The sequence below is a fragment of the Xenopus laevis genome, chromosome 8S (assembly GCF_017654675.1).
Source record: "Xenopus laevis strain J_2021 chromosome 8S, Xenopus_laevis_v10.1, whole genome shotgun sequence".
Taxonomy (NCBI): Eukaryota; Metazoa; Chordata; class Amphibia; order Anura; family Pipidae; genus Xenopus; species Xenopus laevis.
The window spans coordinates 92,064,381-92,091,124 of NC_054386.1; the positions used below are offsets into that span (position 1 = coordinate 92,064,381).

The 26,744-nt window shown below is 38.7% G+C and overlaps 1 protein-coding gene across 2 annotated transcripts; it reads left to right on the forward strand.

Annotated features, from left to right (window-relative positions):
- Positions 1 to 2,285: 2,285 nt before the first annotated feature.
- Positions 2,286 to 25,165, forward strand: katnbl1.S (katanin p80 subunit B-like 1 S homeolog). 2 transcript variants are annotated; one of them, XM_041574400.1, is made up of 10 exons: positions 2,286 to 2,399; positions 11,541 to 11,662; positions 12,831 to 12,874; positions 16,083 to 16,362; positions 18,592 to 18,710; positions 20,134 to 20,184; positions 21,097 to 21,186; positions 22,645 to 22,734; positions 23,042 to 23,135; positions 24,365 to 25,165. In XM_041574400.1, the coding sequence occupies exons 2-10, from the start codon at positions 11,555 to 11,557 to the stop codon at positions 24,395 to 24,397; spliced, it is 909 nt and encodes a 302-aa protein (XP_041430334.1). In that variant the 5' UTR covers positions 2,286 to 2,399; positions 11,541 to 11,554; the 3' UTR covers positions 24,398 to 25,165. The 2 variants fall into 2 exon arrangements, with proteins under 2 accessions (XP_041430334.1, XP_041430333.1); XM_041574399.1 differs by having other exon boundaries at positions 2,301 to 2,496.
- The last annotated feature ends 1,579 nt before the right edge of the window (positions 25,166 to 26,744 follow it).

The following is a 26,744-nucleotide window of genomic DNA, read 5'->3' on the forward strand; positions in this document are numbered from 1 at the left end:
TTCATACCTTTCAAAAGTGATGTTTTGTATCTTGTTAATGGAATACTACTTTTTTTTCATTTAAGAGATATAGTATCTTTAATGTAACATTTCCAAAGACGTAGGTACAATTTAGAAAACCCTTCTTATTGTGATTAAAAATCTATCTTGAAAGTGAGTGGATTTACCTAAACTGAAGCCTAGTTATTTTCAGCAACAAGGCTTTTTGGAATGTTTGGTTCTCTGACCACTGTCAGATGGGAAAAGACTCATCTCACATTCTACATATACATGGCAAAGAAATGCACTCCTCATTCACATCATAATACAAAAGCCTTACATAACCTGTAAAATATTATTATTACCTGCATTACATTAGCTAATGATTCAGCCACAGTGGCCATTATTAACCTAATTATAGGTAAGTGGGTTTTTTTAACATTAGGGTTGAATTCTTCTTTAAGTACATCCCCATTTTCTCTACTCATAGCAGTTTTTCCAGATCTTTGCCGTACTGTGCATGCATCCAACCAGTCTGGCACAAGTGATACCCAGGAGGGGGGGGGGGTTGCACTGTGAAGTAAAGTACCCCAGGCCAGCAAGACAGCACAAAGTAAATAGATAGTGTTATAATCACTGGGGATGACTAACAAATTGGCAACCCCAATGTTTTAGATCATGGGGGCCCAAAAGGTAGATCGGGATCTAACAGTAGACCTTTAGTTGGTGAGCAGTAGATCTCAAGACACTGACAACAAACAGCTTGACAAAATTACTCTTCTATTTTATTATTTTCATTCAGATAATTATTCTGTTAGGTTTACATAAGAAATAGTTGGTTTCTTATCTAGTATAAATTCATAAATCAATATATTTAAGTAATATTTTCCATGGAACAGAAAGCTAACAATGCTTTTATGGATGTAGGTCATAAAGGTACATTATCACTAAAAGTAGACCTTGCACTTTTGGGAACTAATGTTTTAGACCTTTGTTTAAAATGTCTGGCTAAAGTAAAGGCTTAGCAGGTAAACTTCATCTTTGTGAAGAAAAATTGTAAATAAATGTGTGTGGCAGCACTGTTGTTTCTGGGCAGAATGGGACATGTGAGCACATAAAATCTGATGACGGCTCTTGAAAACTAGTTTTACCTGCACAAGATATTAACAGCGTAATAAAGCAATGACAGAACGTGCTAAACAGGTGTGAGTATGCTTTCCATCACTGCATATTAGCATTGCTTGAACATCAGTCAGACTTACAAAAGAGCAATTCATCTTGGTGTTACAGGATGTGCAACTTGTTTTAATTACCAGCTTGTCTCCATTTTGTTCATCCTGATTATAGCAAATGTATGAGATATCAGGGAACACTTACATTGCTCTATCAAGGTTTTCCTATATGTGCATCAACTTAGGGTGCCCAAATGGAAGGTTGGGTGGGTGGCCTGCAAGTAGTCCTATAGCCATTAAAGGGGGTTCACCTTTAAGATAACTTTTAGTATGTTATAATATGGCCAACTTTTTTCATTTGCCTTTTTGTTCTTGCTCTTTCCATCTTGGGGGTCACTGACCCCATCTCAAAAACAAATGCTCTTAGGGTTGCCGCCTGTCCATTTTTGACCCGGACAACCCGGTATTTTGAAGGGCTGCCCGGGTCAAAACTTTCTGGCTGGTTTTCCAAATAAGGAAAACCGGGCAGGATTCCCTTGATTGACACGGTGATCGGCCAATCGCCACGTCATAGCCCTGTCCGGTCTCCACCGCTTCAAAAGGTGGCAACCCTAAATGCTCTGCAAAGCTACACATTTATTGTTATTGCTACTTTTTATTACTCCTTTCTATTCAAGCCTCCCCTATTCATATTCCACTCTCTTATGACAATCAATGGTTGCTAGGATAATTAGGACCCTAGCAACCAGATAGCTCAAATTGCAAACTGAAGAGCTGCTGAATAAAAAACTATGAATAATAAAAACGAATTGTCTCATAATATCACTCTCTTTATCATACTAAAAGTTATCTCAAAGATGAACAACCCCTTTGAGATGGCATTCAGGCAGAAAGGGGCAGCCATTAGCTGCTGAGCTATAATTGTCACGCCCTTTATCTTTTCTGAAGGGTTGATGTAACATCCGTGGATTCATCTTCAAAGCGTAGATTCTGTTACCGCACCACCCTACGTATTAACTTACAGTGAACACTGCCCACAATAGTGTAGAGCTTTAGCTGCCAACCATCGCAGCATGGCGCCAAGTAACGTGTCTCCATTGAAAGGTTGGCGCTCTGCCTGACGTAAAACGCTTCCGGTATCACCAGCCAGTCAGAGCGCTGGGTTCAGGTGTGCGTCTGAAGCAGTTTATGCTTTCCCGGCATGCTGCGCGTGGCAGTTTGAATGGCGCGTCCTAGTGTCAGGAAGGGGTAAGTTTGCTGCCGGAGCCGGAAGCCGCGCTGTACAGGACAGTGTCCAGCTGCCAAAGAGCTTCCCTGCTCCCCTCGGCTGTGGGGCCATGAGCCGGTAAGAATGCTGCTCGCTTACAATTAGCCGGACTTTGTGCTCAGTGAAGTGGGCATCAACCCCATGCAGTGTCTTTAGGCCATGATTGTTGAATTGAAGCTTTATAGCTCCACCCTGCACGTAGAAACTACATTTCCCATCATCCTTTGCCAGTTTTTTGTAGTTTACAGCAGCGCTTTAGGATGACTTGCACAGCAATTTCTCTCCTAATGTTTGTAGTTGCTAGTGGCACCATGTGGGAATTGTAATGCTGCCCAATATTTTGGAAGCAGAAAGAGGGACAAAAAGTGCGACATATTTTGACCACGCCCATTTAGTGGCCACACCCTCTAACTACCATTTCCATTTTACAAAATGTGACAGGTTATGAGAGTTTGAACACAATGCTTGTGGTTTTTATGTGTTATTACAGTTTTGCTAATGAAGGTGAATTGCCCTTTAAGATGCGAGTCTTAAGTTCTCCCAGGAGACCTGCTTATCTTAAACTGTTACAAAAGTATCTAAGTATCTATTCTAGGCTCTCTGCCAAAAGGCAGTTAAAGGAGACATATTGTGTAAAAAAATAAGAAAGTACCAGTGCGTTATACTCATTTAGATATAGACGAATTGAGCTTAAAGGAGAAGGAAAGGTTAAAACTAAGTTAGCCTTATCAGAAAGGTCCATGCAAATATACCAGTAAAAACCCAAAGTAATGTTTCTCTGATCCCCTGTCAAAAATACACCACTTTCTTTCTTCTATGTGTACTCATGGCTTCTGTATCAGATCTCTGCCTTCAGCTTAAACCTCATTGCTGGCAAGATTTTTTTTTTTTTTTTTTTTTTTTTTTTTTTTTTTTTTTTTTTTTTTTTTTTTTTTTTTTTTTTTTTTTTTTTTTTTTTTTTTTTTTTTTTTTTTTGCACTGTAGGACAGGGACCAATCAGCAGCCAACAGGACCTGATAGGGAACTGAAGCCTGTCTGTGCTTGTGTGACTGCAGGGCTGTGATTGGCTTTCCCCCTCCTACTGTGCTTCTGGCAGGGACCATTAGGACACGCCTAACCACATTTGAAACACAGACAGGGACCAGAGAACATCTATAGGGAGCTCCATTAAAGGGGCTATTTTTAAAGATTATTTTTAGCACCATGTAAAAGTAACACCATATATTACTCATAATTGCCTATAAAATCAGGGTTTTTTCATTTATCCTATATGTCTCCTTTAAGTTAGAAACTTTGTATCTTTTTCTGCCTGTTCAGTGCAGGAGATCAAAGAGATTGAGTTCAGCTGTCAAAATTGGGACTGTCCCGTGAAAAACGGGACAGTTGGGAGGTATGATGTTGCTGCCATAACCATTGAGATCATTTACTGTTACCTGTCAACCCTGCCTGGCCAGCCGTAAGACTATTTTCCAACCCCTGCTGCAGATAATCTAATTAGTACTAGGGATGCACCGAATCCAGGATTCGGTTCGGGATTCGGCCAGTATTCAGCCTTTTTCAGCAGGATTCGGATTTGGGCGAATCCTTCTGCCCAGCCGAACCGAATCCTAATTTGCACATGCAAATTAGGGGCAGGGAGGGAAATCGCATGACTTTTTGTCACAAAATAAGGAAGTAAAAAATGTTTTTCCATTCTCACCCCTAATTAGCATATGCAAATTAGGGTTTGGATTCTGTTTGGTATTCGGCCGAATCTTTCGCGAAGGTTCTGGGGGTTCTGACGAATCCAAAATAGTGGATTCGGTGCATCCCTAATAAGCACAGGCAGAATGCTCTGTATAGCACACAACAACTGTCAATATCTGCCAATGCTTTCCATACAAATCAGTTATAAATCTTCCTTAGTGATGTCATCAGTCACTTCTCAGCCTTTTGGCTAAGATCAAGTGTAGAACTGGGCCTTTCGGCGAGGTACCCCTTCTAATGATCTTCTGTGAAGATCATCAAGCCAAGCCATCAAGCTAAGCTTGATGAAAGCAGAGACACTGTGCTCCCGTAAGGGGCGCTTGATTAATTTTTTCGGGTTTTGCACATGCACTTCTTGCCTGATCTTGCTTCACTTCCTTTGATCCAGCCATTAGGCAAGCGGAAAGTATTCTGGCTGCCAGCCGGAGCCCATACCTTTGGGTAGGACTCGTGAAGGGTGATTTAATATCATCATTTACTATTTGGTGCTTAGAGATGTCATTTGAGTCACATGTAACTTGTATGTTATACTACATAATGTATATTGGTCTGTAATGCATAACCTTGTAGTTTCATGACCTGTATAAAAGCACTTGGCAGGGTTGCCAGGTCTTAATTTTCAACACCAACCAAAGTCAGCTACAAAACTAGCCGAGAGGCACTTCAAAAGTAGCCCAAAAATAGCACAATATGTGCAGTGGAAAAAAAGTCTAAAAAAATAAATATAGGTGAAAATATGCCTTTTTCAAATGTTCACTGTTTGCCATATTTTTCCATGAAGCAAAATGGGTATGTATACCACTACATTTTACATAGATTATACTTCGTACCCATTAGTTCCTTCTACAGCGGAGCTTACAATCTAAATCACAATCACACACACTTTGATCATGAGCTAAATACACTCCCTCTATGTTTTATGATTGCATAACTTCATTTCCTCATCTCTAGGATCCTAACAGCAGGAAAAGTATACATCCTTAATTTGTTACTATTGACAGGAAAAGCCAGTGATGTGTTTGGCTGCAACAGTAACTCCTTGCAGTCATTAACAGACAAAGCAGATATTACTTTGTGCATAGAAATATTGGTTAGGTTGATACATAAGCATAGAGTGTAGTGCTACACAATCAGTCTCACCGCTTTTTGAAGCGTCGGGTGCCAGCTGCGACTCTGTCTGCCCAGGTCCAGTACAAATTCCAATACAAATTCCAGCAGCACTCCGGTAAGGTGAAAAAAAATTTATTTGTGCAAATGAATTTTTTTCACCTTACCGGAGTGCTGCTGGAATTTGTATTGGAATTGGTTAGGTTGATGTTACTTATCTGTCTCTACAGCTCTCTAAATAGTACATATTTAGATTGTAAATTGTACGGAATAGAGACTGAAAGGCCTATTCACTAAAGGTAGATATAAAATAATCCATGAGTTAGTTATCAAATACATTGGGAGGTAATATCTTTCAATTCATCAATGCATAACCATTACATATAATTTCAGAGTGCATTTTACCTTTTTCTACACTACAGTGATTCCACGCCTGATGATAACTATGTATAAATATATAAGGGGATCATATAAAAATCTCTCTAATGCTTTATTTACCAGTAGGTCTTTCCAGCTGATGCGAGGTCACCCATTCCAATTGGCAGAAAGGAGGTTCTGTTCTTTCTTTGAATCAGTGGTACAGGCTGATACATTAGATAGCTTTAAGAAGGGGTTGGATGGAGTTTAGCAAGTGAGGGAATACAGGGTTTTGGGAGATAGCTCATAGTACAAGTTGATCCAGGGACTGGTCCAATTAACATCTTGGAGTCAGGAAGGAATTTTCCCCCCTATGATGCAAATTGGAGAGGCTTCAAATGTTTTTTTTTCCCCTTCCTCTGGATCAACTAGCAGTTAGCAGTTAAAAGGTTGAACTTGATGGACGTCTTTTTTTCAACCTAACTTACTATGTTAGATGTTGCACTACAGATGTGTACCTAATTTATAAAGGCAAACTGGAGAAGGGGGCTTTTGGGGAAAGCTCAATGGCTACCACTTTAAAGGAGAAGGAAAGCTACGGAGGCATTTTCTTGGCAATAGATTAGCTGCAATAGTGCAAGCTAGAATGCTTTATTTATTCTATAGAATGTTTTACCATACCTGAGTAAAAAGCTCTAGAAACTCTCTGTTTGTTTAGGATAGGAGCTGCAGTATTAACGTGGTGTGACATCACTTCCTGCCTGAGTCTCTCCCTGCTCTGGGCTCAGATTACAGCGGGGAAGAGGAGCAAACTGAGCATGCTCTTGCCCAGGGCAATGAGGTTTAAGCTGAAGGCAGGAAGTCTGATACAGAAGCCCATGTGTACACAATAGAAGAAAAGAAATGCTGTGTTTCTTTTGACAGGGGACTCAGAGCAGCACTACATTGGGGGTTTACTGGTATATTTAGATGGACCTTTCTGATAAGTCTTACTTAGTTTTAACATTTCCTTTTCCTTTAAGCCAGGAGTGCCCAAAAGGTCGATCGGGATCTACCAGTAGACCTTTAGCTGATGATCAGTAGATCTCCAGTCACTATCAACAAATAGCTTGTCTATATCACTCTCCTGTTTCATTCTTTTCATTCAGATATTTATTATGTTAAAGGGATACTGTCATGAGAAAAAAAAAATTCTCAAAATGAATCAGTTAATAGTTCTGCTCCAGCAAAATTCTGCACTGTAATCCATTTTTTCAAAAGAGCACACAGATTTTTTTATATTCAACTTTGAAATCTGACATGGGGCTAGACATATTGTCAATTTCCCAGCTGCTCCAAGTCATGTGACTTGTGCTCTGATAAACTTCAATCACTCTTTACTGCTGTACTGCAAGTTGGAGTGATATTGCCCCTCCCTTCCCCCCCCCCCAGCAGCCAAACAAAAGAACAATGGGAAGGTAACCAGATAGCAGCTCCCTAACACAAGATTACAGCTGCCTGGTAGATCTAAGAACAACACTCAATAATAAAAACCCATGTCCCACTGAGACACATTCAGTTACAAAGACAAGGAAAAACAGCAGCCTGCCAGAAAGCATTTCTCTCCTAAAGTGCATGCACAAGTCACATGACATGGGGCAGCTGGGAAATTGACAAAATGTCTAGCCCCATGTCAGATTTCAAATTTGAATATAAAAAAATCTGTTTGCTCTTTTGAGAAATGGATTTCAGTGCAGAATTCTGCTGGAGTAGCACTATTAACTGATACGTTTTGATAAAAACGTGTTTTCCGATGACAGGATCCCTTTAAGGTTACATAAGAAGTTGTTTGTTAAATATAGCAATATATATACTCTCATAAATCAATATAATATTTAAGTAATATTTTCCATGAAACAGAATGCTAGCAATGCTTTTATGGATGTAGATAATAATCAGACAACATCACTAAAAGTAGACCTCGCATTAGTAAAGTATGGGCACTCCTGCTGTAAGCCTCTTCATACAGGTGGATTCTTTTATTCAGCTTCTCTGTTGTAAAGTGAGAGAAACATCCGCCCTCAAACTTCAGTGGAGCCTGTTGCTGTGTAGAAAACCAGCAATAGAATACTTAAAGGAATTGTTCAGTGTAAAAATAAAAACTGGGTAAATAGGCTGTGCAAAATAAAAAATGTTTCTAATATATAATTTAATAATTATATACATGTAATGTATAAAGGCTGGAGTGACTGGGTGTTTAACATAATAGCCGGAACACTACTTCCTGCTTTTCAGCTCTCTTGGTTTATACTGACTGGTTACCAGGCAGTAACCAATAACTATATTAGAAACATTTCTTATTTTGTACAGCATATCTATTTACATAGTTTTTATTTTCACACTGAACTGTTCCTTTAAGCTTTCAGATGCAATTAGTGTGTTGGAGTTCTGCCTTTTGTTCTGTGTTGTTGCAGGTGTTGCTAGAACAGTAGCACATTTTACCTCTGGGTGATTTTATTGGTTGTCAGAAATAATTGTGCACCTTATGGAGTTCAATGTCTGGCCCAAAGCATTTAATTTGTGGCACAAATAACTACTGGTGATTCATTACACATTGGATTGATTTTTTTTCTTTAATTGCATTGCTAATCATATAATATCACATGAGCTATTATTAGCTGATACTTCCATGCCAACAGTTTTGGATACTTCCATGCCAACAGTTTTGCACAACAAATAACTCAACTGATAATACTACTTGTAAAGAGTGTGTAAAAGAGATGATGTATGTGTTTAAAGGGGAAGTAATCCCAGAAATAAGTAACTTTTTTTTGAAGTCGCCTGAAGTTCCCTCTTGAGGCAACTATGGCAAAACAAAGAGCCACCTTTCTTTTATCACCAGTAGAAAAGTATACGGAGTGGATAAGTCACTCGCAGAAAAGATTTGTTTCAGGAGACTAATCTTCTTATGTGTCATTGCCCTAAAGCAGTGGTCCCCAACCAGCTGCTTGTGAGCAACATGTTGCTCACCGACCCCTTGGATTTTGCTCCCAGTGGCCTTAAAGCAGGTGCTTATTTGGAGGCAAGTTTTGGTTGCATAAAAAACAGGTGTATGACCAAACAGAGCCTCCTGTAGCCTGCCAGTCCACATAGGGACTACCAGTAGCCAATCACAACCCTTATTTAGCACTCCCTAGAACTATTTTTATGCTAGAGTTGCTCCCCAACTCTTTTTTACATTTGAATGAGACTCATGGGTAAAAAAGGTTGGGGATCCCTGCCCCTAAAGGGTGGATTTCTGCTCCTGTTTTTGTACCAATAACTGCTGCTATTGTGTGTGTGGAAACACCAAGCTGATATCACAATCCTGCAGTCTGGGCTGGTTAGTAAAGAGAAATGCATGGATCAATGGAAATACTGTAGTAATAAAGATTATAGAGCGGTAGAATGCACTCTGGACTCTGGTTTCTATGGATCTTTAAGCAACTTCATTCCTTAATCTTGGCAAAATAAAACAGACAGGTCAAACAATAGCCTTTATTACATTACATTTAGTAAAACGAAACCATCTTCCTTGCCTAGTCATTTACATAAAAACCTCTGAAATGCATAAAGAGACAATGGGTAATCTAAAAGCTACTGATCACAAAACAAAATATAGTTCACTTGTAATTAATGTTCACTCACTTGTATTACCCAATTTCAGGCTGTGTAGAGGTATATAAACCAGAATAGGGGTACTAAAAACAAGAAAAAGCAGTAAAACCCCACACTACCTTACTAAAATTAATTGAGATCTAATTATACAAGCGCTTAGTGCGATTATAAACATGCTTAATTAAATAAGGTGTTAGTGCTGTAGTTATAAAACTTTAAAATTATAACTACAGCACTAGCACCTTATTTAATTCATATAAGAACCATGAACTTTTAGATCATTCATCAATTGTGTGCAGATAAATTTTATTGCGGGTCACATCACCTGATTTATAGCACTTGAGCACCTTTAATCTTTTTAATTATTGATATATAACATATATAACAATCAATTGAAATACCATTAATTGTATGTTGGTGCTAAATTGATTGAGAACTAAGCAGATGTTTATAATCGCACTAAGCACTTATATAATTCGATCTCAATTAATTTTAGTAAGGTAGTGTGGGGGTTTAATCTAAAAGCTACTGCCACATAACGTCTGCAGTTAGAACAAATGGAACTACAGACATTAGTAAGTATAAACAACATCTATTGTCTGTTAGTGGAGAATTCGCTTTACGAAAGTTTTAATTTCGTCTTCAGTTTTTCTTTTTTTATCATTTTTGAATTGTTTTCTTACTTCTTCGGACTCTTTCCAGCTTTCAAATGGGGGTCTATTGAGGTCTCCTATACATATTTCAATCTCTTATTTAAACCAGTTTATGAATGCTAGGATAATTTGGACCCTAGCAACCAGGCTGATTGCAAACTGGGGAGCTGCCTAATAAAAAGCTAATAGCTATAAAAACACAAATAATACAGAATGAAAATCAATTACTAATTGTATCAGAATATCACTCTCTACACCAGTGATCCCCGACCAGTAGCTTGTGAGTAACATGTTGCTCTCCAACCCCTTGGATGTTTCTCCCAGTGGCCTCAAATCAGGTGATTAATCTTGAATTCCAGGCTTGGAGGCAAGTGTTGGTTGTATAAAAACCAGGTACACTGCCAAACAGAACCTCAATGTATGTTGACACTCTACAAAGGGGCTATCAAATGGCCAATCACAGCACTTATTTGGCATCCCAAGAACATTTTTCATGCAAGCATTGCTCCCCAACTCCTTCAACTTCTCGATGTTGCTCACAGGTTCAGAAAGTTGGGGATCCCTACTCTACATCATGCTTAAAGTTAATTTAAAGGTGAACTCCCTCTTTAAGTTGAAATGGCCCATTTGCTAAGAAAGGAGGACCCTGCCAATATTGAGTTCTTTAATTTCCTGTAGAGACATTGGATCTGAATAATGGTCAGTCCCTGTAAATCTTTATGTTCTTAGAGAAATTATTACAGGTATAGGATCCCTTATCGGGAAACCCGATATCCAGAAAGCTCTGAATTACAGAATGGCAGTATCCCATAGACTCCATTTTATCCAAATAATCCAAATTTTTAAAAATGATTTCCTTTTTCTCTGTAATAATAAAACAGTACATTGTACTTGATCCCAACTGAGATATAATTAATCCTTATTGGAAGCAAAACCAGCCTATTGGGTTTATTTTATGTTTAAATGAATTTCTAGTAGACTTAAGGCATGAAGACCCAAATTACGGAAAGATCCGTTATCCAGAAAACCCCAGGTCCCGAGCATTCTGTATAACAGGTCCCATACCTGTACTTGACATTTCTTTGTGGCCTTGGACAAGTCATTTAATGTGCATCTTGCACTATATGCTCTTTGAGGAAATATTAACGAAAATTGCTATAGTATAATAAAAATGAATGCTTCCTTGCTGCCCTGCTTTTGCTTGTTTGTGAACTCTTTCTTTTGGAAAAGTTCATTTAGTCAGGAAATTATTAGTTATTTTCCAAGGTAACAACATTCTGAAAAACACTAATTGTACCAGCATGTCTCAAGCCTTGGAGCATGGTTTATAGACGTGGGATCAATCCCAAGATATTGACTAGATTTCAACCTGCAATGATGTAACCTCGGATTACGTTTTAAGTAGCATTTATGTTACTCCATAGACATGCAGCTACATGTTACTGTTCATGAACTCAATTGCCTTTTATTTGTTTATCTTTGTGCCTCAACTTCACTCTCTGTATATGATTGTATGTCCTATAATAATTCTATCGGGCATACTTTATTACACATATTTGCTTAATAGTGCTTTATAGTGTACATGAATGTTACATGTAATTTTTCCTGTTCTCGTGACTGCAGCTTCATTGGGGATTATGGCATCAGGAGCCCGAAATACTAAGAAACGAGACCTAAATGAAAGTTCTTCCAATGATTTCCCGAGGAAAAAGATCTCTCCTTCAGCAAAGCAGAATATGAAGGAGGTAAGGACACTTTCAACTTTTTTTGTTTATACTAGAGAACGAACAATGGCCCTTTATACAGTTTGAAGGAAAAATATGCATGCTTTCTAAAGCTCCCTGCTAGTTGGTTGATCTTCTAAAATCTGCTTTATCCTGCTTACAGTTTTGCTGGAGAGGGGTATACAACATGATGATTTATTGTAATGATTCTCAGACACTTTAAGCCCCACCTTTGTAGTCCAACATTTGGTCAGGATACCCTTAGGGGCAGATTTATAAAGGGTTGAATTTTGTTATCCCTGAGAGATGTAGCACTGCAAATCACACTCTATCCAGAAATGTCTTGCCAAAGTCAGAAGAAGAAGGCAAATAATTCAAAAAGAAAAAAAAGAAGACATATTAAAAGTTAACTTAAAGGTGAACCTCCCCTTTAAGTTGGCCATTGTTGGCAGATTTTACCCTTGTATCCGACAAACATTCAGACCTGGCACTAACCATTCAATTAAATTAATTTAAATCAAGTAAAGTAGTAAAAGAACAGATCAGACAATGTTCTGCCCCTGAAAGAAATCAAATGAAAGTTATGTCTGACAAATAGCAGTGACAGTCTCTCACTGATATCATCAGACAGGCAATACCTGCAGAGAAATTACCGTTGGCCGTCAGAAATCTTCTAACCTGTTCCATCGACTAAACGACTGATCAGCTTGGTACGAAAAATGTTGGAACGATGCATATGCGGTCTGAAAATCGTATGAAACTTCAATTCATACGACTGTATCTTTGCGTCTATGGCCAGCTTTAGGGCAGGGGCACAAGGGCAGATTCGTGGAGATTTAGTCGCCTGGCAACTAATTGCCTCTTCTTGGGGGCGACAATCCCCCACGAACTGCCTTCCTTGTGAGGCAACTGCGGGTGCTTCGGAAATCGAAGCGCCGTGAGTGCTATTGCGCTGGCGTTTTCTCATTATAGCAGGGGGAAGGCAGTTTGGGGAGATTTCTCCCCGAAGAAGAGGCGATTAGTCGCCAGGTGACTAAATCTCCCCGAATCTGCCCGTGTGCCCCTGCCCTTAGGGTCCGTTGCAGGTTTAGTTTTTCCTGATCCTCACATCTATAAATATTTAACATTTTATATAGGCATTGTGCAAGTTCCTTTCCACCAAGTATTAGTCTGTCTTATCTTTTAACAGGGAAATAACATTTCACAAGAAGAGTTGGTTTCTGACAGAAACAGGTAAGTTAATTAGTGTGTATATGTTATGTATATATTTATATAGGCTTTTCTTCCTTATCAGGAAGCAGATATCCTGCTCTCCCTGGCTTCTTAATGCCTATTTCCTATTGTGTTTGCCTACAGGGTAAACCAATCCCAAGCATGTATTTCTGTGTAAAAGACACCCTTACTTGGCCCCTAAGTGCCTCTGCTTGCTGCTGTAATCTGTATTCCAGAGCAGTGAGTGTGCATAATTTTCTTTGTTGCATAAAAACTTGCCAATTTACGTAGAGACTTGTTGTGTTTGGATAATTCTCAGCATTTGTGGTTGACTTATAGCAGCTTTTTGAGGAATCAAACTTTATGATAGTAGTTATGCACAGCTTTATTATTTAGATGAATTTAATATAACTCTTTGCTCTTCCTCTGGCACAGAGCTGCTGTATAAACCGGCAAATACAGCAGCCCTGTGTACATAATGTTATGGAATGAACAGTAAATCAGGAAACTGAATGAAATTACAGCTTTCTAATGTGTATTATGTAGCAGCTGAAATTTTGTGGCTACAGGCAGGGTAAAGGGAGACTGGATGAAAAGTTAAATACAGCTAAAAATAGGTTATTAAAAGGTCTTAACTCCACAATCCCTCTTATAAAAAGCACAGTGTAAACGTGGAAGATAGATCTACAATACTTCCCTAAGAAGGAGAGTGAATATTCAGGGTGCATACCACTCTGGCACAACCCTCAATTACCTCATACGCAGTCCATTCCAGATGCCCAACTATGGGCCAACCATAAAATTAAATATCTGGGACAAATAAATTACCAAGGGAATATACTCCCATTCAATGCCCTAAAAGAAAAATTCCAACTGCCAAATAAAATATACTTCACGCTTACAGAGCCCAAATGGGCACCTCGAAAACACCACACCCAAGGACTGGAGGCACTTATATGCAAACCCACACTCTGTAAGCCAACGCTGCAATTCTACTCTCTCCTAAACAAACCTAGGGAACCCATCCTACCAGAAGCTGTATAACAAATGGTTAGCAGATATCCCCCAACTTACCCCGGAAATCTGGAAAGATATATTAGAGATATCTATGTCGACAAATGCAAAAGATTAAATGATTCAATTCAGATATACCCACAGAAAGTACCTTACCCCGTACAGACTTCATCTGATTAATCCTACCATCCCTGATACTTGTTCGAAATGTGCAGTCTCCCAGCAAACTATTTTCATGTGGTATGGGAATGCCCAAACATCCGCTGGTTTTGGTCCAAGGTAACACAGAAAATTAGTGGCCTTTAAGCACTCATAAAACCACTAGATCCATTGATACTTGTTTGAACCAAGTGGAAGAAACTGCCCCCACAGTAGCAGAACGAACCCTACTGTGCTTTTTGCTTATACAGGCCAAAAGGTTAATTGCCCTTAACTGGAAAACCCGGGCAATCCCCAAAAAAGAAACAATGGATAGAGCTGGTAAATCGCTCGGTACCACTGGACCAAATCATGTACATGGGTAGGGGATGTCCAAAGAAGTTTGATAAGGTCTGGTCTCCTTGGATATTGGCACATATGCCCTCATTGCTGATCCAGGATACAGTAAGCCCACGGGTTTCTCCTCCACCCACAGCATAATCTCTCCCCCCCCCCACCTCAGTTCCCCTAAAGGCACCACAAAATACACAATGAATAGAGTAAATGGTTTATTAGTTAAGCGTAGCACTCAGATGTCTACTCATAGTAATATAAGGTATGTCATGTACTTTTATTATGCAATATCTGTTAAGATAACCTTGAACTGAAGGAATACCCAAATACCATGAAATTGTAGCCGCTGAGACTGTTGTAAAGCGCTTGGTTTCAGGCTTTTTTTTGTGTTTGTTTTTGTTGTATGTTTTGAAAATGACAAACTCCATAAAAAAACACATTTTTAAAAAAATAAAAATAGGATATTAGTGGGTTTAGAAAGCTCCTGGGTGGCCCTCTCGTCAAGAAATACTTCTCAGTTGAACAGATTTTGAGGATAAGGATTTTTCATACATAAGCCTGGAATCACTGAGATTTAGGGGGTTTATTTAATTTTTCTAGTCTTGACTTTTAAAGGGGGGAAATACCATTTTTTTGGTATTTATCACAAAAAAGTCAGATCTCAGACTCCCGAGAACACACAAAAGTCAATAGCAGATGTCCTGTTAACAATTGGAAGATTTTCTGGGTTTTTGAAAAAAAAACATACAGGAAGCTTTTGCCCGATTTTAATAAAAATTCTTAGGTTTCAAGAGCTAAAGCTAAATTTAAATTTTATTGTGACTTTTTCAACACAAGAAAAATGTGTGAAAATGTATTTATTAAAGTCTGTGCGGATTTGGTTGGAGTAGTTTTCAGAAAATAGTGAGAACTTTTCAGATTTTGATAAATAACCCCCTTGGTGTTGAACTGTTTAATGGTTGTACATTCTAAAGTATCCACACACCCTGCCTCAAAGCCCTCGTATATGCCTAGATAAATGCTAAAAGAATGGATTTTGTTAAAATTTGCTGCCTTCCAGCACTTGCATGGATATCTGGTGGGTTGTCTCATAAGCCTTGGTGCATCTAGAGCAGTGATCCCCAACCTTTAGAACCCGTGAGCAACATTCAGAAGTATAAAAAGTAGTTGGGGAGCAACACTAGCATGAAAAATGTTCCAAGGGTGCCAAATTAGAGCTGTGATTGGCCATTTAGTAGCCCCTATGTGGACTGACAACCTACATTGAGGCTCTGTTTGTCAGTACGCCTGGTTTTTATGCAACCAAAACTTGCCTCCAAGCCAGGAACTCAAAAATAACAACCTGCAACATCCAAGGGGTTGGAGAGTAACATGTTGCTCATGAGCAACTGGTTGGAGATCACTGATCTAGAGAGTAGTTATGGACTGGCACCCCAGGAACCTGTGTCCATATTATTATTATTATTAATACATTTTTATACAGCCCTAGCATAGTACACTGCATATTGTTATTACTTCTCCTTGCAGGATCGGCTATATCTTTTTTTGTATCTTATTCTGATTCTCCCATATTATCATAAGAATGAAAACTTTGTTTTCTAAAATGGGGATTATTTTTCATTTCAAATATGTTGTCAGTATGTTTGTCCTGTGACGAGTGTGGCTACAAAGCATCAGGAACATGAGGTGCTTTAGTAAAATAAATTGTGTCTTTTTGTTACAGAACGCAGATCGAACAGTCTTTACACTCCAACAAAAACCTTTTCAAAGTGGTGTACTGCAAGAGAAAAGCTCGCTATCAAACCCTGAGTCCCACATACAAAAAGAAGCAGCTCCCAAAAGCTTGGGGCTGTGACATGGCAAATAAAGAAAATGAGCTAGCAGCAGGAAACCTGCACGATAAGCTTCAGAATGACCGCCGCAGCTTTGCTCTCCACTCCAGTGACTCCAGCTCTTCCCATACTGAAGGCCCTTCCAACAAATACAGTAGTTTCTTTGCAGAGGTATGACTTCTCATTGACAGCCATACAAGATCAGTATATTCTGGCCTGGCAAATTTTACATACTCTGATGGGTGGAACATGAATGTTATATACTGTACTGGGGTGTGTGTATGTAATATGGCATTGGAGAACTAATTTTCTTCAAAAATGTTTGCTTTTTGTTTTGCCTGCTCTTCAGCCCTCTCTCACTCTCTCTCTCACTGGATAACTTTTCCTCCTATATGGATTTTGTTTCTTGTTGAGGGAACTGAAGACCTTTCTATAGTTGGAGGCAGATAAACAAAGATTTTTGTGTGCTTCTGCAGTGATTTGATTGTAAACATACAGGGAGATTAGGTCACATCCTGAATCTCTTTAGTTTACAACTGCATTTTTAAAATGCTGTACAAGTATGGGATCTGTTATCCAGAAAGTCCCAAATTACGAATAAACTTCTCCCATAGACTCCATTATAATCAATCCAGATTTTTTAAAATGATTTCTTTTTTCTCTGTAATAATAAAACAGTAGCTTGTAATTGATCCAATCTAAGATATAATAAATCCTTATTGGAAGCAAAACCAGCCTATTGGGTTTATTTGATGTTTACATGGTTTTCTAGTAGACTGAAGGTATAAAGATCCGTTATCTGAAAACCCAAGGCACCATACATTCGGGATAACCGGTTCCATACCTGTACTTGGCTCCTGTACTTCCGGGCTCACTGAGGTGCATGTGCTGATTCATTCTTTCTGACCTAGCATGTAATCAGAGACCAGAAAGCAGTGAGGTGTGTGTAGGGCATACAAAAGCCTTCTGCTGGGTCAGACTAAGGGTGTTATTTAGCAAAATCTCATTATTTTCTGAAATATACTCCGAACAAATCCGCACAGGTTTTCCCTTATTTATCAATACATTTTCCCATAAAAGTCCAGTTTGGGGAAAAAAACTCGAAAAAATTGTGAAAAACGAATGAAAAATCAAATCGCGGAATCTTCGGATTATTCCATGAAACCCATTGCAGAGTAGGATATCTCTGGGACTTGTCCCATTGACTTATATACAGCCTCGGCAGGTCTGAGATGCCGGGTATTCAGATTAGGCCTTTTTTCAAACTTGTATAATAAACCCCCGAAAAATGTGAGGTTTTTTTTTTTCCCCACAAAAAGTTTGGATTTTATAGTAAAAAAAAAACATGTTTTTGGCATTCAGACTTTTATAAATAACCCCCTTAGTGTACGGAGAGAGGCATGTAATTTTGTTAGTTAAGAATCTTTTATAGGGATTTTACTTGTTCTTTAAATAAGGCAGCGTTGCATACTTTTTCATGTGTATATAATTTATATAGTAAGCAGTGCATATTGATCATAAATATATTTCCAATTTAAAGATATAAGAAACAGACCAGGAACAGGCAGTACTTTAGTCTGCAAACACCCTTTATTGGTGTATTTTCACTCACGACATGTTTCGGGAGCCAGTCCCTGAAAAAGGGAAGACTGGCTCCCGAAATTGTATTCTGACAGTGCTAAGCAGAATTGCAGATAAACTGGTGGGGGGGTAACCTGTAGTGCCACAGAATTTACACAAATTCTTTAGTGGATAATCCTGTTTGCAAGTGAAACTGCTGTAACTTGTAAGGCATTTGGCTATCGTGTTAAAGGACCAGTAATGTCCAAACTTTTTAAAAAAAGTTAGTTTATATATAACGGGAAAAAATACACCAAGACACATTTCACTTTAAAATCGCAAAAAAATAACTTACCGAAACTCCGCTTGCGCTTCTCTTCAGAAAAGGTGACAGGGCGACGATTAGGGTTGCCACCTTTTCTGGGAAAAAAATACCGGCCTTCCTATATATTTATCTTTTTTCCCTATTAATAACATTGGGATCAGCCATCATTTTTACCGGCCAGCTGGCAACACTAGCAACAATCCATCATGCGGCGCTTGATTTCTCCTCCCTGGCTATCTCCTATAGAAGGCAGGGGGAAGAAAATTGAGTGCCGCACAATGGATTGTCGCCCTGTCGCCTTTTCTGAAGAGGAGCGCAAGTGGAGTATCGGTAAGTTATTTATTAATAAAGACTTTGCGAATTTAAAGTTAAACAAAAAAAAAAATTGCCGTTACTGGTCCTTTAAAAAGGGGGGAAAGAAATAAATTTTTGTGTCTGTTTCTAGGGAATGACCAGTCTAAAATTGGTCTAATTACTGAAGGAAAGTTAAAATGTACTGTTTGTTTCTGTTTCAGGTTTCTAAAGACCATGAGACCATGGAGCAAGTTCTATTTAGCAGGAATCTCAGGCTAAATGTAGCACTTACCTTCTGGAGGAAACACAGCATAAACGAGCTTGTTGCATACCTAGTGAGGTATTCCTTTGTTGCTTGGAAATAAATACATGTTCATTCACCTTAAATAAAGTTAATATTTACTGACTGTGATGCTAATATCTTCTGACTTAATGACCTCTGGGAATGCAACTAACGTGAAGCCTTCCAGCTGCAGAAGATTTTCAGCCCCTCCTCTAAAATCTACACACTGTGACAACTGGATAGAGAGTCTAACTGCTGTATTTTTGTACCCAGAGTACTCCCAGCTGCCCCCAGTCATGTGACTTGTGCTCTGATAAACTTCAGTCACTCCTAATGCTGTACTGCAAGTTGGATGATATCACCCCTTCCCTTTCCTCCCCAGCAGCCTACCAGAACAATGGGAAGGTAACCAGATAGCGGCTCCATAACACAAGATAACACTGCCTGGTAGATCTAAGAACAGCTCTCAATGGTAAAATCCGGGTCCCACTGCGACACATTGTTACACTGAGAAGGAGAAACAACAGCCTGCCAGAAAGCAGTTCCATGCTAAAGTGCTGGCTCTTTCTGAAGCACGTGACCAGGAAAAATTACCTGAGATGGCTGCCTACACACTAATATTACACACTAATTTTTACATTAAAAAAAATACACATTTAAATTTTATATTGTAGAGTGAATTATTTGCAGTGTAAACCGTATAATTTAGAAATAAAAACTACACCGTAAAAATCATGACAGAATCCCTTTTACACAGTGCAAATTTTAAAAGGTACTGTTACTCAGTGACCAATAAGGCATTACCTACAGGAAATACAGTTTCTCTTTGTGCCATGCAGATCAGAACACAGTTTTCATTGGTTAATACTGATATTTGCAGTTTTATAATTAGGGGAAAAACTTGCTTTCAGAAATTATGATCACTGAGAAAAGCTAGCATATTTTTACAATTTTATACCAATTCCCACTTTCCAGCATTGTCTTGGGTCAAACAATCCAATAAACGAAATTGTTCAGGCCACAGAGAGATTGATGTCCCCTCACACTGGGCTTAGGGTGGCTCATTTCTTTAAAATATATATATATATATATATATATTACTAATTAAATTTGTTTTCTGCTGCTATTCATAAATCAAATGTGCCAATTTAGAGTTGGTTTTGTAAAAAAATAAATATCTTGGTGTAACTGTTCCTTTAAACAACAGCATGACCTTGCTGACAGCAAAATTGCAGGGAGGGTTTGTGTTATGAATGTTGTTGCAATGAGACCGAGGGAATTGTTTGACCTTATTAGAGAGTCCCTTAGACTTGTAAGTAAGTCTGTGAGCATATCTAAACCATGTTTTTCCTAACTGTGAGGATAGCATTCCCTAAGATGCCCTGAGTAGCTGAAAGAAAATGAAAGTTAAAAACCCAATAATGATATTGATGGTTCTTCCCTGATTATTTTACAGTATCTGTCTTTTCTTTACCTGCAGAATGCAAGACTTAGGGGTGTTTGTAGATTGTCTACCGGTCCTTACAAACAGGTAAGAACTGAATGTTATTTATTTTTATATTGTAAAACAACATTAGACATAGTGAATTAGAGCAGTGAAAAGCAATGATAAGGAAACAAAAGCAAGGAAAGTGAAGAGAATAAATAAAGTACCTCACTGCCAATGCTCACAGAATATTCATCCGTGTTGGTTTCCATGTATGGATTAAGTTGGAAAGATCAAATGACAAACAAATACAGAACCTTTAGTTAACAGTGCTGGGTCTTGTTCGCCAGGTGCCTTATCCATCTTTTAAAGGGAGTTTGTGTGCGTGTATATTAAAATGATATAAATAAGTAATTTGGGAGATTGGGGAGTGCAATTGTAGAGCTTTATATGTTCATGCCAGATGCAGTTTAGTATTGCAAGAGGATTAGTTAGGGCCTCTTTGTGAACACTTAAGGTGGCCATAGATGCACAGATAATATCGTACAAAACTAATTTTCGTACGATATTCGGTGCGTGTATGGTGGGAAAAGAGCCGACCGATATCGGCAGAAGACTTGGACATTGGCTCGTCAATCGGGCTGGACGGAAAATTTTGGGTGCCTTTGAAGGGACCCAATCATCAGCCATTGTTGGTGCTGAATCATCAGATACAGCTAAAATTCTATTGTTTCTACCTGTATATCTGACTCTACCTGTATATCTGACAATTCAGCTCGACACATGTGTATTGAAACGAACGATCTTTCTTGGAAAGATCTTTTCCAGGAAAGATCGTAATTATTACGTCTATGGCCACTTTTACCCTAGGCGAAAGATAAGGAATGTTGGTTTCTACTACCAAAGAGAGTATTTCTGGCCAGAATACTCTATGCAGCACACCACTTTATGGCATGTGTTGTCAACAGAAATTTTAAATATGCTGATACTTAATTCAAAACAATTTTTTTCTTGTAGTCTACAAGAAGACAAAGCTTGCATTTCAGTTGGCTGCTGCGTGGACCTTTTACCACTAGTAAAATCTCTGCTTAAAAGTAAATTTGAAGAGTAAGTTTCATTGAATTCATTCTTTTCATTTGTATGTCTCCTTCCAGGCATGGCCACTGAATCCACTCCATATGTTATGTGTGATTATTAGTTAAAAACTCTTTGGAAGGCTTCTTGCAGGAAAATGATCCTCATATTTTGCCATTAAAACTTTTATGAGGAGTTTTGGATACACAGACCAATTGCCATGTGTAACATTACTTAAAGAGATACTGTCATGGGAAAAACATTTTTTTTTCAAAATACATCAGTTAATAGTGCTGTTCCAGCAGAATTCTGCACTGAAATCCGTTTCTCAAAAGAGTAAACAGATTTTTGTTATATTTAATTTTGAAATCTGACATGTGGCGAGACATATTGTCAGTTTCCCAGCTGCCCCCAGTCATGTGACTTGTGCTCTGATAAACTTCAGTCACTCTTTACTGCTGTACTGCAAGTTTGAGTGATATGACCACCTCCCCCAGCAGCCTTCCAACAGAACAATTGGAAAGTAACTAGATAGCAGCTCCCTAACACAAGATAACCGCTTCCTGGTAGATCTAAGAACAGCATTCAATAGTAAAATCCAGGTCCCACTGGGACATATTCAGTTACGTTGAGTAGGAGGAACAACAGCCTGCCAGAAAGCAGTTCCATCCTAAAGTGGCTCTTTTTGAAAGCACATGACCAGGCAAAATGACCTGAGATGACTGTATACACATCAATATTGCAATTAAAAAAGAAAATACACTTGCTGGTTCAGGAATTAAATTTGATTGAATTGTTTGCCATATGTAAACAGTGTAATTTAGAAATAAAAACTACATCATAAAAATCATGACCGAATCCTTTTTAAAATCTTCTGCCTCTTATGTTAGCCCTTTTGAAATCTTTACTTTGTAGTCTGGGATCTGTAGAAGAGTTTGAGGTTTGATGGTTAATAATGGTGCGTTAAGGGAGACATTTTGTGTGAAAAACTGGAATGTACCAGTGCATTATACTCTTTTAAATATAGAATTGTGCTTAAAAAGAGTAGTGTTTCAGGCTTATATATGAAATGTTTCTGCAAACACCCTAATAATCCCTTCCTTCTCTTTCACTTCCTGCTCCCTGAATTTCCAGGCTGTGCAGGGGAGCTGGCGGCACACTGCACTGTTGGACAGGAACCAATCAGCAGCTGGGCAGACCTGATAGGGAACTGAAGCCTGTCTTTGCTTGTGTGACTGCAGGGTTGATATTAGCTGTCCCCCTCCTACTGGGCTTCTGGCAGGGACTGTTAGGATACACCCTCCATTTGAAATACGCACAGGGACCAGAGAATATCTATGGGAAGCTCAAATAAATGGGCCATTTTTTGAAGACAATATTAATTTACAGCCAAAAGTAAAACCAGCAGCATATATTATACAAGGGCTTTTTAGTGTATCTTATATGTCTCCTGTAAAATATAAATATCTGGTTCTACATCTATTTATGCAGATATGTCATAGTTGGGCTAAACTGGCTCCAGGCAGTTGTGAAAAGATGGTGGACTCAATTATCTCTGAATGCTGAAAATTCATCAGATGAGTAAGTACCAACTTGCTACTGTTACTTTAACATTTTATATTTAAGATGATCATGGCTTCTGGAAAAATCTATGTAAAATCCCACAAGAACAAACACTGTGTAATCTGCATGCAGTTCAGAGCTATGTTTGTTAGCCTTTCCTGAAAAGAAAAAAAACAACATAATTGTAGATTTTCACAATCAGCTGAGTTGTCGCACCTGTAGATTTTCCATATTTTTGAACACTCAGTATCAAACTATGAAGCTTGTGAATCTGTTTTATGTAACTTTTATTAATCAGATATTTTTTTTTTATTTTATTTTAAAGAAACATCCTGGTTTTAAAACGCCAATTAAGTGGAATGTGGCAGCAAGAGAATCACTTGACATCAGTCCCAGGCTATACAGGCAACATAGCCAAGGTAACTAGCTTTTTAAAACTGGGTTACAGTTTTTACTTTGTCATGGCCATGACACATTTTTGTGTTTGGCAGTTCGGCATGTGTAGTCAATAATGATGTGCGGGCTGGCCTGAAGCCCACGGGACCCGCGGGTTTGGGCTAAACTTTAGCCTCCATTGTCCTCGTCCGCAGCCTTCTTCTGCCCCAGTTCTTCCTCTGCAAATGCCTTTTTATATACTCGTGAAGGCCTGCCCCTTTTGTGACATCACGGCATGGGTATATAAAGAGGGGAGCGTGCCAGGTTAGGGTCGGGTGCGGGCTGGGGAGCAGCAGGTTAGTGTCGAGTTTTTCACGATCCGCACATCACTAGTAGTCAAGCAGTGACATCACTAAGGGGCCTATTTATTAAACCTCAAATTTATGTGATCGAGTTTCTAAAAACTTGAATTTTTAGAGGGAAAAAAAAATCACATATTTAGATTTATTATGCTCTGAAGCTGCGGACGGTCTCTTTAACAATAGGAACATGTTTTTTTACCTTCAGGATTCTCAATAGTTTTGGGCTGTTTGCGCTGGTTTTCATTCGATAATCACATAAATTTGAGTTTTGGGGGTGTCCATTCGTAAAAATCTTACGATTCGAATTGACACTCCGTTTTGTCTCACCAATATTTTTGAGAAGTTTTAATTAAGTGAGAAAAAAACTAGTTTTAGTGCATACCCCCTATCTGTATTATTGTGTAGTTATTGTTTCCCTTTAAGATTGTTCATTATTCCAGACCATACCAGTATTCTAACCACTGTACTGCACTGAGCTGTAGAGATTGTAGAAATAGGATGCTGCAGCAGGGGTAGGGGAGTTGACTCATGAATATTTAACAAGAAAAGGGCCTCTAATACGTTTGATCAGTTACTGTATCTATATAATGAATAGTTATATCAAATAACTGCATCTTCTGATCCTTATGGATTCCTTATTTCAGAGGGGAAACGATATCAATAGTATAAATACAAAGTTGCACTGTAAATAAAAATGTTTCTTTGATTTGCCTCATAAGGGGCCCAGATAATGATCAATGGATGATTATCCTAGTGGTGCTTTACATGGATGAGTTTAAATTTAGTTGCTGCTAATGTTATAGTTATGGTAATGCAAATTATATTGTTCTGCAGTAGCCTGTAGCTTGTTTGTATGTAAGCGCTCATAACTTGTTTGTTTCCTAAACATTTAACTTCTTGGTTCCTCCCAGGATCTGGATGGATATTTATCACAGCTACGTTGAATGGTGTTTCACAGATTTCTTCGAATTGTTGTTATAATGTACTCCATAATGGACTCTTGCAATGGATTTTTCGAAAGGCTTGAATGGCTGCATCGCCTTGTGACCTCTTATAAAACCACTAACCTATTGCAGAGCACTTATGTCCTTTCCGCCTTTCAATTATGCACCCAGTGAAGTGGTGACGGCCTGCTTCATATTGAAGTAGTGTATTCTGCAGATGGCTACTTTAATTGGTTTGGAAGGGGACGTTTACCTTGTACTCCTGAACTCTGGACACAGGAGGAGCATTCACTCCTCTTCTGAGGCCAGCCAGCTCCTGTGCTACTGAGATATGAACCTTATATCTCTGGGATATAATACTATGTCAGAAACTGATAAGAGCAAAACGCACTTCCAGGTGCCTAGGATCCTGCAATACCGTGTGCCTCTAATTAAGACGTTTTAGTATGGGACACTGGAAACTGGAGCTCTCTTTTTCTAATTGTGTTATATTATTTGAACCGTAATATTAAAGACATTTTGCAGTAGAAAAGAAACCTGTTCAAATTTTTTGTTACAGCTATTTTTTATTTTTCTAACAACAAATCTGTTATGCAAAGCTTACAGTGGAATTCGGCTACACAAACACCTCAACAAAGTCTTATTCCAGATGACATGTCTCGTATCAGTGATCTGCAGAACAAGAACACTTAAAAGGATAAATACATTGTGTATGATCGGCAAGTCGTTTTGTGAATATATAAATAAATATGAAAGGTGTAAAATGAATTGTTTTTTTACCTGTGAATATATTGCCCATTGCTGGCATGCTTTTTAGGTGATAGGATTCAAACTAATGTTGGCATTGCAACATTTCTGTATAATGGGATATTAGGGCTAATATGTGCAAGCTGTGAGCTTCCTTCCCTAATTCCAGCGGAACCGTTAGTGTTTGAAGATGTTTTCTCAACTTAACTTTATCTTATGAATACAAATGATTCAAGCTGGCCCAGTTCAAAAGTACTTAAGCATGAGCCAGTCTTGTAATAACCAGTCATAATCACTCTCATGGGCAGGCTGCATGAGTTAATAGGTGTAGGAAAGCTCAGTGTTAACACTTCTGCCTTCTGCGAGATTTCAAACATTCTGTTTTATATGTCTGTTTTTTTTAATTATTTATTTATAGAAATAACTTTTGGTGTTAACGGTTTCCTTGAAATTTTAACTTTAAAACTGTCTCCTCCCCCCACTTTCTTGGTTCAGGGTGACAACAAATTTTATGGGTCAGTGCAAGATTCTGCTTAGCTGGAGAGAATGCTTGCATCAATACTCAAGTCTATAAACACATGAGGTGCCCCTAAACCTGTCATTAAGGGCCATTTGCTTTCCTGACCACACTGAAAGCTGCAGTCATTCAAATTAATGGAAAGCTTCTGCAAAGGGGCAGAATATTTTGCTCTCTGTTTCTACTCGAGCAGATATAAACTGCCGACAGATTGTCAGCTGTTTATTGGGCAGTTTATGGGGCCCTCCGACAGGCTTCCCTGATCGATATCTGGTCGAAAGCCAGCCAGAGGTCAATCGAGCATTGTTAAAAATCCCATTGCATCCCATCCCATCGGTTTGTTGATGCAATCCTTGATCTGACCGCCCGTATTTTGCTTGTTGTGATCCGAATGTTGAGCCCTAGGGCCATGATCTAATCGGCCTATCGCCAACCTCAAGGTGGGCATATCGGGAAGAGATCCGCTCGTTTGTCAACCTCCGTATGCATGGCCAGCTTTAGAAGACCATGGTAGTCAAAGTTTTTGTGAATTAGAGGCAAGTTGCTGTCAATTACATCATTTCTGGCACACAGCATTAAAACTTGATTAGCATGTAATACTTTTGCTGCATGTTTGTTGCCTGGTGTAGAAACCCTGATTTATATGTCCAGGATGACTCCAGGTCTCTCTTGTATGTTCAAACATATAAACTATTCAACAGAGCAGTCTGGGTGGGTGCATTTGCACTTAGAACAACTATACTGGCAAGGAAGCTTGGGGTGAAAATGTTGTTTCAAGAGTTCTGGTAAAGGTTGGGAGAGCATAAAATTAAGCACTGAAAATTAAACTTGGTTGGCCCGGGCCAGGAAAAAGTTGCCAAGCTGAGTAACTAATTTTCATTTTTCTTTGACTTCTTTCATGTCTATACTCAAATCTTCATTAAACTTTGGCACCAGAGATACTGACACCAGAAATTAAACTTTTTTTTTAACGTATATCATATTGTCTTTGAAAGTAACTTTTAGCTTTGCCGTAAAGTATGTGCACAATGCTTTTATGTTGCCTGTCTGATGCCCCATGTTCCTGTATGAGGGGGCTGCCAT